The sequence below is a fragment of the Sinocyclocheilus rhinocerous genome, unplaced genomic scaffold (assembly GCF_001515625.1).
Source record: "Sinocyclocheilus rhinocerous isolate Xijiao unplaced genomic scaffold, SAMN03320098_v1.1 scaffold860, whole genome shotgun sequence".
Taxonomy (NCBI): domain Eukaryota; kingdom Metazoa; phylum Chordata; class Actinopteri; order Cypriniformes; family Cyprinidae; genus Sinocyclocheilus; species Sinocyclocheilus rhinocerous.
The window spans coordinates 292,802-310,806 of record NW_015638565.1 but is presented as its reverse complement, the minus strand read 5'-3'; the positions used below and the strand labels follow the sequence as shown (position 1 = coordinate 310,806).

The window sequence follows — 18,005 nt, the reverse complement described above, 5'->3', positions numbered from 1 at the left end:
GTGCTGTGATGGCAGAAAACTCAGAGCTCAGCCACATCTCATGCATAAAATCATGAGGTGCCGTTTTGATCTTTCTGTGGGTAAAAGCCTGAACTTAAGTGCCACACTTTTTTGGCTGAATTTGGTAAATGATCATTTTGTTGATATACGGAAGAGCCTGGAGGGGATGCTGTGCTTAACTGCACATTTGTAAGCATAATGCTGAAATCTGGTGAAGCTGTTAAAAAAAAAGTTAAATTCTTTTTCAAGAATTTTATAAGGAAAAACAACACCATTTGTTTTCAGAGAATATATCTTGAAATATATAGGCAGCCTAATCGAGAAACCAGACGTGTCACCAACCAAGAGCAACAGAGCAGTTCCACAAATGACAGGACGGCAGAACCACGGCCTGCTCAAGAAGGGTTTCAACCAGAGAGAGCTGCTTAACTATCTGAACATAACCAAGAAGGAAGTAAAGGGCAGCAAACACATCATCTCTGGGACGTCCTCTATCAAGAAAGAGCACAGGAGAGCGGAGGACGACGTCTGCACTAAGGTCTACCACAGGGACGGAAAGGAGGTTGATTTGGGAAAGAACTCACTTCCCATAGGTGGCAAGTTTGACAAGGTACACAACTGTTGTAGAGTTATGCTTCATCCATGCCATGTCAGAATTACAGTAACTGCGATTTTCCATGTTTGTCAAGCTCAAAATTACTGGTTTGAACCTCTAGCCAATAGCAGACGCAAAGTGTTTGGGAAACCTGGCTTAAAATAGTTATTAGTTTTGCTACTGTGTTTAAAGACTCTAGTGGTGCAGAAATTACATACTTCAGCTTTATAAGTTTTATAGGAGCAGATGGAAGTGAATTGACACGTACATATATTTAAAGTTGAAGACCACTACCAAACTACTATTTTTATTTTATTTTATTGTATATCTTTTATTCTGTTTTATATTACAGAATATTTATAAACGCAAATCAACATCAGTTTCTTCTAATTTTATGTAAACCCAGCAAATAAAAATCTGAAATTAATGTAGTATTTTGCTGTCATCAACACCATATAGATAGATACGTTTTTTTTTTTTAAACAATACATTATTTAATAAAAATAATATAAAATTTGTCAAATAAAATTGTATTTAGTAGTAGTATTTTATTTTTTATTATGAATTTAAGCATTTTTTATAAAAAAAAATAAAAATAAAATAAATAAAAACTGCTTGACTGCGACAACAGAGTTGTCATTTAAAAAAAAAAAAAAACATAATATGGTAATTCGGACATGACCTGGAAGCAGCATTTTATTAATATAAAAATGAATATCATTTCATTAAGGAATGTAAGAAAAATAAACACTGTTCAGTAGTTGTTTACCACTTTGTAGGAAAGTAAGGATGAATTTATCATAGTTACTGGCTTTTTGCCCATCAGCATTTACTTTCACTAAGTATTCAACAAATCTCGGAAGGAGCAGGTGTTAAAAACACACTTTACAACGACTGGATTAAAACAAGATGAATAGGTTCCTCATTGTGGTTTCAAAGCCTGTCAATGAAATGCAGAAATCGTGACAATGTTTCCAGTCGGACTCCATAAAGGCAATATTTCTTCTTGAGGCAAGTGTAATTTATTGATAGGTGGGCTCCCCACAGTCTCAAATGGAAATAAATCATATAAACTGTTCATGCCAGCTGCATGTAGACTAACTGACTAGCTTCTGCTGGCTAAATTTATCTCTGTAATCAAATATGGTCCCCCTCAGGTGATGTTATTGAGCAGGAAATTCAGCGAGGCTAAAGAAATATGGAAGTAAAAGTGGTCTACATTAAATTACTTTGTTGTTTGGCATGGCTCCAGTATTTAAGTGTAGATCTATTCTCCTGATTTACATGCTGCAATTGACTTATCCTTTTCATTTCACAGCCACGTTTCAGGCCTTCAGCCTTTAAACCGGTCACCCCGAAAAACTTCAGTTCAATGCAGAACCTCTACCCCTCCAAGTCGGAGGAGTCAGAGAGTGGCTTAGTTAACGGCATGCATCCATCCTATGCCAAAGCAGCGGCCAAATCGCTGTCCACCTCTTCCTCGTCCTCCTCCCCTTCACGGCCAGGCACGAGTGTCAGCAAAGGCGTGCTAGCAGCAGCCCAGGGCCTCAGCCAGGAAGAGGAGAACACGTCTGACTCGGGGCACAATTCCATGAACAGCCTGCCGCCTTATCGGCCACCGTTCCGTCCTCACTTGGGACAAATCAGTGCCTCTATGGGTCACATCAACCACATCGGCTCACTAGATCGCACCTCGCTGGGCTCCAAGGGAGCCGCTTCCACAGTCACAGACATGTCCTGTCAGAGTATGGCTACGCTGAACCGCCTGCAGTGCTATGGAAGCGAGGCCCCGCCACCCTACGAACTGTCGCACTCTATGGAGGACGTGGTGAGAGACCTGGAGGACCATCTGCAGGAAAAAGAGCACGAGCTACGTCAGATGAGGAGGAACCTGGATGAGAGCGAAGACGCTATTGCACAGGTCAGCATCTATAAGAATGAATAAAAATTTACAGTAATATTGTGAAATATGATTTCACTTTAAAATAACAGTTTTCTATTTGAATATATTTTAAAATGTAATTTATTCCTGTGATGGCAAAGCTGGATTTTCGGCATCATTACTTCAGTCTTTAGTGTCACATGATTCTTCAGAAATATGCTGATTTGTTGCTCAAGAAACATTTCTTATTATTATTAATGTAGAGAAGAGTTATGCTGCTTATTATTTTTGTGGAAACCATAATACATTTTTTCCAGGATTCAAAAGAACAGCATGTATTTTAAAGTTTTTTTAACTGAGAGATTGAGCTTTGTTTTTGTTTTGTTTTCAAAAAAGCTCAATACCTTATAAAACAATACATTTAAATAATTTTAAACATAGACCATAAACAAATAGTACAACTAAAAAAGAAAAAGAAAATACACTGAACAAATAAGCAAATCTGAAAATACTGAAAAATGAAAGACAAATTGAAAATAAAACACTACATTACCATTCTTACAAAGCAAAAACTACATTAAAATACAAAACTCTCGTGTTTTTGTTCTGCTGTAGGTTTTTGAAGAGAAGCAGCGGCTCTGGGAGAAGGAAGTGACAGAACTGAAACACCTGTACAATGCCAAACTGCGCCAGGTATCCCAGCAGTCCCAGCGTTCACAACGAAACCTGCAGCTGCAGCTCTATAAGGCACAGCAGGAACGCAACCGGCTGCAGGAGGAGCTTGATTCTGTCAGGCTTGAGTGCCAGACCCTGAAAAGTCAAAGCCCAGCGGCACAAAGCCAGAACATTAATCCCCAGCTGGAAGAGACCCAATGGGAGGTATGCATTAAGTCAGAGCTATCTGTCCAGATACTATCTGAGATACAGAGATGTTTGGAAGAGATAGAAGAAAGAAATAGATTTTAGTTGCAAGAAAAACATATTATGCATACTTAGTTTGTTCAGACTGAACATAAATCTAAATGAGATGTTTAAGGCTGACTGTCCACACTGTCATTTTGCAAGTAATCAAAGCCGTTTGTTCAAATAGTTTAGCCACTATTCGATTTATCAGTTGCCATAGTAATGACTGAAGACAAAAAAAGAGAAAAAGACAAAAAAAAGACATTAAAAGGTATATATAGTTGCACAGAGAGAATGGAAAGAGCCTCTGTGATTGTATGGAAATCTTGCCACAAAAGAATATAAACATCCAAAACCACTGAATTGTTTACTGATTCCATAGTGAAAAAAAAATCATAGAATGACAGAAAAAACTATGTGAAATCTGATCTGACCATTCAGAATTAAATGTATTTCCAAAAATCAACATTAATCAGATTTCAAACCACATGGATGTAGTTTGGATCAGATTTCATGTGGGTTTTTTTTTTACTTTTCTGACTACAAACAACTAAATGGATTTAAATCAGAAATGTGTTTAAAAAATAGTTTAGTAGTTACCTGTCTGAACAAAGCGCTGTGAGCCTTAAACAAAGGATAGCAACCATCCTTGAAAGCCTTGTTATGAACAATCTTTTCAAATCATATTTTGTCTTTGTGTTTTGTATAAGCTGTAATAAATAACTAAACTGTATTGCTCTGATAGGTCTGCCAAAAGTCTGGAGAAATCTCTTTACTGAAGCAACAGTTTCGGGACTCTCAGGCAGAGGTTACACAGAAGCTGAGTGAAATCTTCCTCTTAAAGACTCAGCTGCATGAGGCACGCAATCAGATCCGGAGCAAGGACAGTCAGATCGACATGCTACAGATGGCTCTACAGGGCGCCCGACGGAAATGCCCCTTGCCTGCTTTCGAGGACCATCGAGCTGATACGGATGAAACTGATGGAGCCAGTGCTACGGAGGAGCGTTTCAGAGCTGAACTGCTGCTGGAAAGGCGGCAGAATGAGGCGCAGGCTTCAGCTTTTGAAATGGAGAGGAGCACGTGGCAGAATGAGAAAGAGAAGGTGATACGCTACCAGAAGGAGCTGCAGGCCAGCTACCTTGTGATGTACCACAAGAATGAGGCCTTAGAGAGAGAACTGGCAATGCTGAGGGTGGGCAGGGCAAGAGTTGAAGAGGTGGGATTAGTGGGCGGAGATGAGGGCGGGGCTTTACAAGAAGCGAAGCCGCACACTGGTCTGCCCTGGATAGAGAGGATTGAGTCCTCTGAAATTTGACTTTGCAAATGTTCTTTGGCATCGGAGATTAGATTGATGCCAACAGCTCTGGCTCCTCAACCCACGTTTCTCTTCTGAGACAATGTTTTAAACCGAATAAATAAACTATACTATACAAGTTGACCAAAAAGTGTACCAAACAGAGGAGCAAGCTGAATATTATGGGTTGTTTTGCTTTATGTGATTTTGCTTTGATAAATTTGAATCATCAAAACATTGACTCATCCCAAATTTTATCTTAGACGTGATATTTGTCTTTAGATTCTAAAACAGTCACAATGAGTGTTCTAGCACTATTTCTTTCATTGATTCAATGGTATATTCGTGCTTTAGGTACTGAATATTGCTCAAGTTCATCATGACAGTTCCAGCGGGTGATAAATCACAAATCCAAACATCATATTTTTTTTATGCTGCCATTCTTTAAAGACTGAAATCAGAAGTGTGTGCATTCCCTAAAACGCATGTTGCACTTTAAAAGCACACAACTTATAAGTTGTCCTTTGCATTAGAAAAACATATGTAAACAGCAGATCCATATAGAAGCATTTCTGCTACTATGTGTATTGATGTGCTCTGGTGGGCTTTTCTGTTAATTTGACCCAAGATGTTATAAATGCATGAATGTGAAATGAAAATTCTGTAGCCTATAGTTTGATGCCAATGTGTGCATAGAACTGTTGAAAAGTCATTGATCGTAAGGGTAACTTTAGATCCCACGTTATTATATCTTCATATAGCAAACTATACTGTGACTTGTTAAAAACTACTGAATTTCATCTTCTATTTCATGTATTAATTGTATAGATTTGTACTATACAGGTATGGTGTTCTTTACCTCAAAGTCGCATAAACCTTGACATTTTCCTTTACGTTGACTGAAGACTAATTCCTTTGTTCTGTAAAAACAGCTCACCTTATTTTTCAACGCGTAAGTAAGAAGTTTTCTGTGAATGTGCGAGACTTCTGGTTCATTGGCCGCTATAAGGAAAAAACGAGAAGAATAACAACGTGCAGTAAACGGTTTGCACTACAAACCAGTGTGTTCATGATTAAGATAATACATTTAAATAATATGGTAAGACACACCAGTTTGCAATATCAAGCAGCAAAACCAGCTGTTTTGTACAGCTAAAAATAGTTGAAAGCGAATGACACCGGAAGCCAGACACATAAAATTGACAAATGGCCGCGCCTGCTCTTACGGGAAAAATAAGGTGGTATCCAGTGTCTTCCAGTTAGTGCAAAATAAAAGTTTTAAATGTGTCCAATTAGTGGTTTCTTTCACATGCACTATATTTTATTATGTTAATAATATCGTACCTTATCTAACTTTATTTACAACCTTAATTAGTGTATTTGTTGGGCTGGACTCCAGGCGCAGAAAACAAGAATATGCAGATTTCGTCTAGTCCAGACCGCTGATCTATTATATAGATTAATATTATATAGATCAGTGGTCCAGCCTCATAAAAACGTTTACTTTACTTTTATGATCTGATTTGGCTGTGAATCTGTAAAATTATACGCAATGCATTTAAACTTAAAGGGACTTTGATTTAAACATCTGTAAATTCTGCCGAATTAGTCACGCCCCCTCTTTCTACAAACCATGGTATTTTTACCTGTCAGCGAAGCTTCGCAAGAGATTTAAACTTTTGAAGTTCCTCCAGCGATGAAATGTTTTACCGATGTTTACTCTCGTCTTGCATCTTTGTTTGTTCATTTTCTTTTTTTATCCTAACCCCTTTAGGACAATTGACTTTTACAAACTCACGAAAACTACTCCCAAGTTCATCTAACGCGCTCTCAGCTTCCGGCATCACATATATGGACTGCCCACTAAGAACGTACGAGATGATTGACACACAGAAAGCGCGTTCTGATTGGCTAAAAATTATTTGATATTTTTTCACAGAGTTGGATAATTTTATGCATACCATTCTACAAAAATATCTCTCACAAGTCCTTTAAAATAACACTGACATAAGAGTGTGCGATTTTCTATCAATCAGATTCAGAGGTGTGCATTAAAATATTTGTATAAATATATAGTTATATAGTTAAAATAATGCACTTAGACTTTAATCACCAAGACACCAGAAAAAGAGAATAGGGCTTTTTTTTCTTTCTTTTTTAACTATTGAGTGAAGAAAATTTAATTTAGCAGTATAGCTGAAAGCATAATAAAATATATAATTAGCCAAAAAAAAAAATTTTTATTAAACAAACATGTAAGGGGCAGTTTTGCAAATCCATGTGGGCCTGCTCCTCAGAGGAAGAATGTGACTCCATAAGCCCCTGCACACCTGCACATCATATCCAGCTGTACGGAGAGGAATTTTGTGCTTGATAGACCAGAATGGGCCATTGTCTCATGGACAATGAGTCTATTCTGTCTCCAGGTAGAGACTTAAGAGTTGCTTCCTTAGAAGCAAGTAAATCAAGTTTGAGAAAAGGCCAACAGAGTCAAAACATTAGATGCCTAATTTTTAAGAAAAATTGAAAGAAAATATTTTTATTTACTTTTTAAAAACTTACATAAAACATGCACCTTTTTTCAAAAAGAAAAAAATCCTGCTGTTTTATCTTGTTCTTGAATGCATATCTTTGCCCCCTAGTGTTCATTATATAGTCAAACTCTTTTTAAAGCAGGTCAGAGGTCATCTAACGTAGTGTGCAAACATAGGAGGGTCACAATTTCATTAAAGAAACAGGTGTTTCCATGGAAACTCAGTGGCCAAATAGATGTCTTGCAAGGTGAAAACCTGTAACTTTTAACAAATGTTAGTGAGATCCTTAATAGAGAGAAACATTAACTTTGCTCTACACTGTTATCACAGTTTCAAAGGCAATTTTGACAGACTGTCAACGTTTTATTACAACGACTACTTTAAAAATCCTTCCAATAAATTGCTATATATATATAAATTGCTATATATATATATATATATATATATATATGGTCTTTGTGTCAGTTTGAACCCTTACTGCTTCCACAGTGCACTGAGGTTTCCCTCTTGTGGGAGTAAAGGGTCAACATCTCATTTAAAACATTTTGCTTACTATTGTTTTCAATAGTTTCAGTATGGAGGTATTTTTCTGTCCATAATTTCACATTTTTTATGTCAACATAATTTGAACACAAAGCAAAGAATATGCCCTAAATCATTTACCTATAACAATTGTTAGGTACACACTACCATTCAAAAGTTCGGGGTCGGTAAAATTTTTTATGTTTTTGAGAGATGTTATGCTCATCAAGGCTGCATTTATGTGATCACATACAGTAAAAACAGCAATACTGTAAAATAGTATTACAATTTAAAATAACTGTTTTCAATAATTTATTCCTGTGACTACAAAGCATCACTTTTCAGTGATTTCATTGAAATATTGCTGCTTAATATTTTTGTGGGAGGAAGAATAAAAACAGCATATATTTGAAATAGAAAGGTTTTGTAAAAAATGTTTTAACATCTTAATTTTAGGAAGCATTGAAATTGCATGTGTAATATTGCATATTAAAAGATTATAAAAAATATTTTTGAGGTATACTTAATGCATCACCACTTCAGCCATTTTAATGGTTAAAATGACTTTTGTAGAGTGAATTGTGTGTGTAGATGAAGACAGCAAACTCAAAAGTTGAGTATAAATCTTTTTATTATTTAGATGCAAGTATAATAAACATATTGTACTGTTAGAAGATAAATATTTACAATAGTTGCATTGCAGTTGTTAGTGGAGAAAGCGGAGTCATTACTCAATCACTGAATGAAAACTAAAACAAAAAAAAGCACTTCCTTAAACTCATGTTATAACGCACAGTATTCTGATTTGATCTTACAAATTTCCGAGAGGTAATAAAGGATTGTCTACTAAAAGAAAAAACAGACGTTTATTATCAGCACATGTCAGTGGCCACACAGCACTCCTACACACCTCTTGAAGGCTTTAAACAAGAAATAAAATAATAATAAAAATAATTCAGACATCATTCGCTGAAGAATGTAGCTGTGCTGGTACATGCCTGCCCTTCGAGAATGTCAAAGATCACTGGTAAAGGTTTTCTCTCTCTGAGTCTCAGGTCTGGATCACATCTGTCAGAAAAGCTTGTTGCGGGCAAGGTTTCGAAATTTCATTTCCATTCAATCACTGCAAAAGTGCAATTTACAAACCCCACATTCCACTTCGGCATGCACATTTTGAGATATCGATTCCTAAAGTGGAATGGGAACAATTAGTAATTACAGTGTGTTAAAGCCAGGGAGCATTTGAAGAACATCCTGAGGGATAAAATATTATTCCACTGTCTCCCTTCACCTATACAGATATAAACAGTGAGCTTTACATTCAGGGATGATGGGAAACATCTGGAAACTCTCATTTTGATGGGGAACATTAAAACACAGTCTACAGTCTACCATCAACTGTACATTAATGGACATATAGTTTCAGTGTTACGCTGGCAAAGGTTCAATCGTTAATGCAAGTGTCTGCAAAGGATGCATTTCTCGAATCAACGCATAGACCCGTTTTGATTTTGTAAGTGGAGAAGCCTGGAGCTGTGAGAGCTAATTCAGCAAGTCCAGTCAACTCTGTGATAAAACAACTTGTGTGTGCATTTAAATACATATGTAATTATACTAATGAAAACTTTATACCATCACAAATCACTGCTGTATATTAATTAAACTTTTTTTTTTAAATACACAGAGCAAGACACATGGCTTGGACAAGGAGGCTTTCTCAGACATCAGATGGGCGCAAGGAACAAGATCACAATCTGCACAAACAAATCCTCAGCTTTATCATGAATATGCACTAATCAAAACGCCATTCAATCCAATTAAGCCTTTATTATATTGGAAAGAGAGACGTGATTCATTTATAATCAGCAGGTACCCGTCCACCAGTCCTTATATCATTGTTAATATACATACTGAAAAGCCACTTCTATCATGTACACGTGCAAACAATCCCTGTTCATGTATTTAAATGTGATCTCAAAAGAGGAAACCGTGAATATATTCTGGCAAGAAGTCACCCACACAGATGCATCACGCCCATTTGCTTAATAAAAGTCACAAAGAAAGAAAAAGAGAGGCGTTATACCATGGAAACTTAAAAATACTCTGCAATTAAAACAAATGTAGAGGAAGCAAAATGCGCGCACACACATGTACTTGTAAAAGCCTGTTTATACTAGGCTGTGTTAACAAATGAATGATCTGCAAAGATCGTTTTCCTCATTAGGTACACTTACTGACTCGGGTTCTACAGGTATGTTCCGTGGCCACCGGCCTCTGTAAACTAAAAGCTTTGGAGAGGGAGGTGGCGTTGCGGGGGGAGAAGCCGCCACAGAAGGCTTGTCATGCCTGCGAATGAGGATCATTCAAAAAGCGGCTCCAAGAGGCCTTCAACACGACATTCAGCTACACTCCAAAAAAAAAAGACATCAGAAGAAGATCTGCTTGGCATCTGAGGGATTCTGCTCCATTGGACAATATGGGCATTTAAGCCTGAGAAGAGAGTGTTTAAGACATTGTAAGCAAGGAATATCAGTATGACAACAGAGATCTCGCAGTGTGACATGTTTTATAGCTGGTATCGTGTCCGTACAGTCAAGCAAAAAATCGCTAAAAACTATTATAAATCGTAGTGTGTGAAAATTAAAAAACGATTTGCAATAATCTGTCAATCAACTATTGTTACTAGTGCTACTGCTGGTAGCAAAAACTGCAGACTGCACTTTAACCCTTGTTAAATAACCATTAGGTCCAGGGTTTGTTTGATGAAACTTTAAATGTAATGTAGAATGTGATGCATATATCAGAGTCTTACTTTCCAGCATTGGTGAGTTTGTTAAGCGCGTCTCTGGATATGACATGCCCACAGATGAGCTTCATAGGTGGATTGCTCTCTGATGTCTGCTGCCTCAGGATAGGACAGGCAAACACAGAGTGATACCAGCACTTCTTCCCCAGATCTATTTCAATCTAAACACACACACAGCAGGGATGAACAGATAAAGCATTAATGTGTTTGAAATGACCAGTTATTTATTAATAATAATAATTAACAGATGTATCAGCCAATTCTTGGCCAATAAAAGTAGTATCTTGCACCTATCAGACAGAGCAATTAGTCAAGCAAGCTGTAATCAAAATCTTGACTGAATTGTGTTTCACAGTTTTCCATTTATAATAACTGAACAGTCTGAATAGGGAGATGAACAGAAAGTGTAATTTATCATTCCTAATTTTGGTAGTCCATTGGTTTCAATTTGTCTGTCATTGACAAATGAAAAGCACTTAATTTTTCATATCTTAACTGGTCTTAAATTTGGAAAGTTCAGCTATAAAAGTACCTTGTGTTAGCTAAATAAATGTTGAAAACGTTATGGAAATACTTCCGTTTATTTTGCTGTGTAATTAATTATTTGTGTTCTATAATTAATTTTCAGTTTATTAAAAAACAGAACCACCTATTAGTATCAGTAAATGTTGTTCTAGTAAGTAATGTAAATGTAAAAACAATTCATGTAAGTAACGGATTTCAGCAAAAACTTTTAGAAACATTTGAACCCTTCAGAAAAAGGAATATCACTGTATAAAAAAACCTTAAAGGGAAAGAGAGAGACCTACTGGCAGCTCATCCTTATGTGTCCAAACACCACTGCACTGTCTCTGTTCAATAACCTGTTTGATGTTCATGAGCACAGGCAGTGCCATACAGCCGGACGCAAAACTGATGGAGAGTCAAAGAATCAAAACAGGATTTAGTAATGAAACATCAATCATTCAGTCTACAAAAAGGTTTAACTGTCAATACAAATTTCAAAACATGTAAGCCTAAAACAGAATAGGTCTGCCAAATCGATGAATTTAAATATAATTAATTATATGATATCCCAAATAACTACAGTTAAACATATATGTCAGTATATGATGAGGAAAGCCACCCATGAAGATAATCTATATTACCATTCAAAGGTTTGGAGTAAGTGCATTTTTTAAAGCAATTAATAATTTTATTCAACAAAGATGCATTAAATTGATCAAAAGTGAAAGAAAGGACTGTCATAATGTTACAAAAGATTTCTATTTCAAATAAATGCTGTTCTTTTTAACTTTCATCAAAGAATTCTGCAATTCTACTGAAGGTTAGAGTAATGACTGCTGAAAATTCAGCTTTGCCATCACAGGAAATAAAACATTTTAAAATACATTTCAACTGAAAAAAAAAAAAAAAAGTTATTTTCGATACTTGTAATAATAAATTCAGTTTTAGTAAGCACAAGAGGCTTTTTTCAAATTCCTTTAAAAATCTTACTGACCCCAAACTTTTTAATGGTGCATTATGCAGACAAGTAAAGCAGTGAATAGACATTAGAAAAAGTGTCATTTCAAACATGCCTTGAGACTCATGCGTTTTATTCCATTCTATTGAACACAATGTAAAACTTGCATAAAACTTGAAGAGATTAATGAATTTAGTAGTTCCTAAAACAGGCCTGACATCTATCTAATTATTGGTTAGGGGTTCACAGGAAGTGTAGAAATTTTAGGACTTGTAAAAGCAGACTGTAAACTTTTTTCTGACCTGACACTGAGTGGGGACTCCACAGAGAGTCCAAGTAGGGCGCAAGCATCTCGTGTGAAGATGTTACAGATCTCTGCCCACTGATCCGTCTCCAGCAGATTGCGGTACGGAGAGTTCTCGATCCCATGGCGGAGGTACACTAGACTACCCATTAAGATCTGAATATCTAGAAAGCACACACAAACAAGGGTCAAATATCATCAACATTGAGTCAGGTAGTGTAATACAGAACAAAATAATTGCACCAATGATGTTATTGGAAAAACAGCCTCAAAGGTGCTTCAGTTTCACCCATATGTTTACAAAAATAAAGCCTAATTGTGGTTCAAGAGTGTTTTTTTCCATGAATTCTGGACTGAACCTTTCCTCACCTCTCTGATGCTGTGAGGCAAACGGTTGGAAATGCCGTGCGTACTGTAAAGCTTCCTGCTGTTTGCTGATGCCCCCGTTGAGCAGGCTGATGAAATACAGTCTGTGAAGCTTGAACTCAAGGGTGCTGTTCAGATCCAGCAGCCGCTGACGGTTTGTCACCGCCCACCTACCACAGCAATCATAAAACCAAACAAACAATTACAACTAGTAATCTTAAATCTACAATCCAACTATTCAAGCCACACCCAATCAAATTCATTGTTCTGAAAGAATCTAGGGTATGTTTAAAGACTGACAGGATGTGGATAAGATACACTACAATCCAAAGGTTTAGGGTCAGTATGATTATTAATGTTTTTGAAGGAAGTCTATTATGTTAACCAAGGCCGTATTTATTTGATCAAAAATTATTTATTTCTGAGTAATTTATTCCTGTGATGGCAGGAATAGATTACTGAATTTTCAGCAGCATTACTCCAGTATTCAGTGTCACATGATCCTTCAGAAATTATTCTAATATTCTGACTTGAAGCACAAGAAACATTTATCAACAGTTGTGCTGCTTGTTATTATTACAGAAATATTTTGTGACATTATAAATATTGTTATAAATATCTGTCATTTTTGATTAAATTAATGTGAATGAAAGTAATAATTTCTTTAATTAAAAAAAAAAAACTTTACTGTCCCCAAACTTTTGAAAGGCCGTGCACATGAGGAAAAAAATCAACAAACAAAAGTGGGAAGTAGAAAACAGAAGGATGCGACACATACTCTAAAGCTGGTCTGAGATCTTGTGTTCTTAAAGCCTCTAAAATGCGGTTGAGCTCCAGAAATGGCTGTTTCATGCTCATGTCAATTACTACACCAGACTCCTGTGAAGTCAGAGTAACACACTACATGTTAGAGCTGGGATCAAATTGTCACAATTCTATCTGATAATCTCATAACTTCACATAAATGTGAATTACAGCAATGTTTACAGAAATGCACACTAATTTTTACAGTATTTAATAATAATACAAAAGAAAATGATACCTGGCAGAGGTCTTCTGCAACACTCAACATGCCTTGTCGATACAGATGTTCTACGATGGTTTCACTGAGGTATTTCTGCCTCTCTGGAGAGTCCCAGACATTCTAATTTAACACATCCTTGCCTTAATTTCTTTAAAAAAAAAAAAAAACTTTACTGACCCCAAACTTTTGAAAGGCCGTGTACATGGGGGAAAAAATAAAAATAAAAGCGAGAAGTAGAAAGTAGAAGGATGTGATACATACTCTAAAGCTGGTCTGAGATCTTGTGTTCTTAAAGCCTCTAAAATGCGGTTGAGCTCCAGAAATGGCTGTTTCATGCTCATGTCAATTACTACACCAGACTCCTGTGAAGTCAGAGTAACACACTACATGTTAGAGCTGGGATCAAATTGTCACAATTCTATCTGATAATCTCATAACTTCACATAAATGTGAATTACAGCAATGTTTACAGAAATGCACACTAATTTTTACAGTATTTAATAATAATACAAAAGAAAATGATACCTGGCAGAGGTCTTCTGCAACACTCAACATGCCTTGTCGATACAGATGTTCTACGATGGTTTCACTGAGGTATTTCTGCCTCTCTGGAGAGTCCCAGACATTCTCAGCTACAACTGCACTCACCTCCGCATCAAAATTCTGTGCAAGAGAAGAGCATTTAAAAGAAACATATTAATCCACATAACACAATACTTTGAGGTGATTGATTTACTAAAGTAAATTAAACCACAAGTCTAATTTTATCATCAAACAGGTACAGATTTTTCACTTTTAAGAGATAGAAAATGTAGAAAGCAACCATAAACTACTGGGAAAAGAGAGGAAGAACAGGACTGGGAATGTCACCGGTATTTATTCGAAGATATTTATTCAGACAAACATAATATATTTTATCTTTCTTTAGTATGTTTTGTTTTGTTTTTATTTAAAAATTATTTATTTGAATTTTACATTTCTACAATTTAAATATTTATTTACTTTTCCTTAACATTTCATAAACAACACCCAGTTTGGGAGACCCGGACTAAGATAAACTGTTGTTAAATTTAATGTCCTTTTAATATTTGATTGAATTAAATTTAACAACAGCATAAACAATTAAGACTGCAAATTCTTACTCGGTCAACTGCTTTCCCCACTTTCGACACACTGCCATGGATGTCTTTGTGCCTTGAGGCAAGCATCTGCACAGTTTCTTTGATTTCCTTGCAGCACTGGGCCATTGTTTGATGGAGCACTGACAAATCTGCATCTTGAACACCTAGAGTTGAAACAGTATGATGAAATATAGCAACTCATTGAACTTTGATCTAACAGACATATGCTACTGTGACTCAGCTCTGTAACAGAGTTATGCTTATATAACCATCTACAAAATCTAACGTGTGGGCTAGAGGTTATACAGCTAAATGCAGTTTTTCCTGTGTTTTTGTATGTTTGTTTGCACTGCAGGCTATTATTTATGCAGGCATCTAAAGTACACCTATTGTTCATGACTTAATGTCACTGAATTGGCTTTTTTCAAAGCCGTAAAAGCACTTGGTTGACTTCCTCCTCCTCCTCCTCTTTAGACTTGTTTTCATGTACAAGCACTGACATATGAATCGCTCTATCACACAAGTTGATAATTCACAACACTGAATTTTTTTTTTTAAATGCAAGATATGAACTAAAAATTCTGAGAAGAAAAGTCTGAAATGTGAGATATAAACTTACAATTCTGAGAAGGTTAGAATTGTGAGATATAAACTCAGAATTGATAGAAAAAAAGTCAAGAAATATGAGATAAAGTTGCAATTACCTTTTTTTTAATCCTATGGCAGAAACAAGATTTCATATTGCCCAGTGTCTCTATACTTATTCACATATTTTCTGCCATGTGAGTCATTCAGATGAATCACCATGCCTTCATTTCATCAGTTACCCATGGCTGTTTTATTGCCTAAGGTACAGATACCGAACTACTAGATGCTCATACTGTACCAAAGCCCAAATGTTGGTATCCAAGCGGATTCTAAGCTCACCATAGGCAACCAATCGACTCCTCAGCTCACAGACGTTCCTCAGGAGTTCATCCAGCCTTTCCTCTGACTGATGTCCATATGTGACAAACCTGTGTAGCACCTTCTCGAGCTCCCGTTCCACACACGCACACTGCTCCATCAGCACAGCGTTACAACTTACACACACACACACACAACGTCCTGCAAAACAGTAAAAAATAAAAATCAACCTCATATACAGATTAAAAACCTACTACATTATAACCCCTGCATAGATCATATGTTCTTTAGTTTGTCCATTCCAGGTATTAGTAGAAAAAAAATTTGTCAAACTGTGCGAACAGTGTGGTTTGGTCAATCATGACACACATTGAATTACAGCAGAATAGTACTTTAATTATGTTTTTATAAATGGCTAGTTTTTTTTTTTATCAAGCCCTTCAGAAGAGCTCATTTGTCAAATCAATTTATTACTGTCATATGTTTGAATCATATGAATCATATCTGAATGGTCTCCAAAGCTGACAACTTGTTTGTGTGACTGAGTGCTGATTAAATCAAGCCAATGGGTCAGTAAATGATTTCCAGGGATAACAAAATCTGACGAAAAATCTGAGCCAAAGTCTGACTCAAACATTGGCTCAAAAAACAAACAAGCAAAAACAACATAGAATCCAGTCTTACGGTTCCTAGATTTTAGACATACAACACCTATCAATATGTCATTTCGAAGTAAGCAGATCACTCAAAGAATATAATTCCAAGGATTTAGGTTTGAAGTCCTGTTGTCATAAAAATAAAGAGCCTAAAAAGACTGAAATGCTTTGTACCCAACTAACCTTAACTGGAATAAAATGTCACTCTAAAAAGCAATACTGTATAAACGCATAATTAATTAGTTATAAAGAACTCTGAATGAAAATAAACATGAATACACTCCTTTGAATTTAGTTTAAAACAAATATATAAAATCCTCTGCCAGGGCTATGCAGCCCAAACACAGCAAAACTATGAGCTTAAATATCTACAGCTATTATTCTCAATTTGTTTTAACTGTTTAAATAATACACTGCAATGACATTTTTGTCTAACTAAAGAAAACTGTAATAATCATTAAAATTGTGCGTTGAAATGAGAAACTGTTATGATCAAAACAATCAGTTAGCTTGTTAGCATAACCGGGAATGCATCTAGCCATAAGAACGAGTCTAAAACTCGCAAATTCAACATGTATTTTGACACTAACGATGCTATTAAAATCATGTCAGTCTAGTACCGACCTCGAACACATTTTAGAAGGTTATATCAAACGCGTAAATTAAATAATACATGATGTGCTTGCCTGTTTTGACACCGCTTCACCAGCAGACGTCCCTGAAACGATGCACTGACTGCTTGACGCATTGCTGCCACCTGCGGCTTGGAGGTGTAAATGGTTTTACCTCAATGGTAGGATCGACAAAGCACAAAAACTTTTTGATACGTAAGTAGCGTACAAATTATACATGGGCCAGTCTTAATGGTCTAAGTAAAAATAAGTAAAATAAAGTTGCAATTTTGAATGAGCAAACAGGTTAAATCAGTTATTTTCTTGTTTTGAGGGGAATAATATAGAAAGTAATACAAATGAAGGAACTTTCTTGACATTGACTAATAATTTTTCTATCATAGAGGCTGTCAAGAAAATGTTTCGGAATATACATAAGAGTTATGGGCCTTATAATATTTGTGGCCAATGCTATTTTAACATTGTTGCATATTGTTTACTCGCATCTTGTGAAAATGATTTTTTGCTGACTTTTCTTCCGCTTTTAATAATATCTTGCCATCTGTCCTGATCTGTAGATTTCTCACCTAGATGGAGGACTGATTTTGTGGTTGCAGGATTTCTTAAGTAACAGAGTTCAACAAGTGTGTGTGGGTAGTTCATTGTCTGATAAACAAATTACGAATGTTGCTTCTCCACAAGGCTGTGTCCTCTCACCCTTACAGCTCATTTTGTATACAAACAATTGTAGGAGTACTTGTTCAGGGAGATATTTAATTACATTTTCAGATGATACTGCATCGGTTAGTCTCCTCCAAGGTGATGAGGACAGTCATGGACCCTTTTAAACAAATGTATTACCTGGTGTGATGCATCAAATCTTAAGTAAATGTTTTAAAAACTAAAGAAATGTGTATTGATTTTAGGAAAGAATCCTCAGCGAGTGTGACCACTGTTAAAGGGGAGTATAAATACCTCGGGTTACCTAGACCATAAATTGAGGTGGGATAAAT

At 36.1% G+C, this 18,005-nt stretch overlaps 2 protein-coding genes across 2 annotated transcripts; one reads left to right on the top strand and one right to left on the bottom strand.

Annotated features, from left to right (window-relative positions):
* The first annotated feature begins 320 nt into the window (after positions 1-320).
* On the top strand, positions 321-5,675 carry LOC107749740 (NEDD4-binding protein 3 homolog). Its single transcript, XM_016564887.1, has 4 exons — positions 321-610; positions 1,914-2,516; positions 3,093-3,356; positions 4,126-5,675. The coding sequence occupies exons 1-4, from the start codon at positions 368-370 to the stop codon at positions 4,696-4,698; spliced, it is 1,683 nt and encodes a 560-aa protein (XP_016420373.1). The 5' UTR covers positions 321-367; the 3' UTR covers positions 4,699-5,675.
* Positions 5,676-9,540: 3,865 nt separating this feature from the next.
* On the bottom strand, positions 9,541-17,134 carry LOC107749738 (protein RMD5 homolog B-like). The gene is made up of 10 exons (XM_016564885.1): positions 17,068-17,134; positions 15,747-15,926; positions 14,841-14,983; positions 14,224-14,361; positions 13,960-14,060; positions 12,678-12,844; positions 12,307-12,472; positions 11,349-11,451; positions 10,546-10,700; positions 9,541-10,223 (listed from the first exon to the last, which is right to left on the bottom strand). Exons 2-10 carry the CDS (start codon positions 15,883-15,885, stop codon positions 10,160-10,162), a joined length of 1,176 nt encoding a protein of 391 aa, XP_016420371.1. The 5' UTR covers positions 15,886-15,926; positions 17,068-17,134; the 3' UTR covers positions 9,541-10,159.
* Between the last annotated feature and the right edge of the window lie 871 nt (positions 17,135-18,005).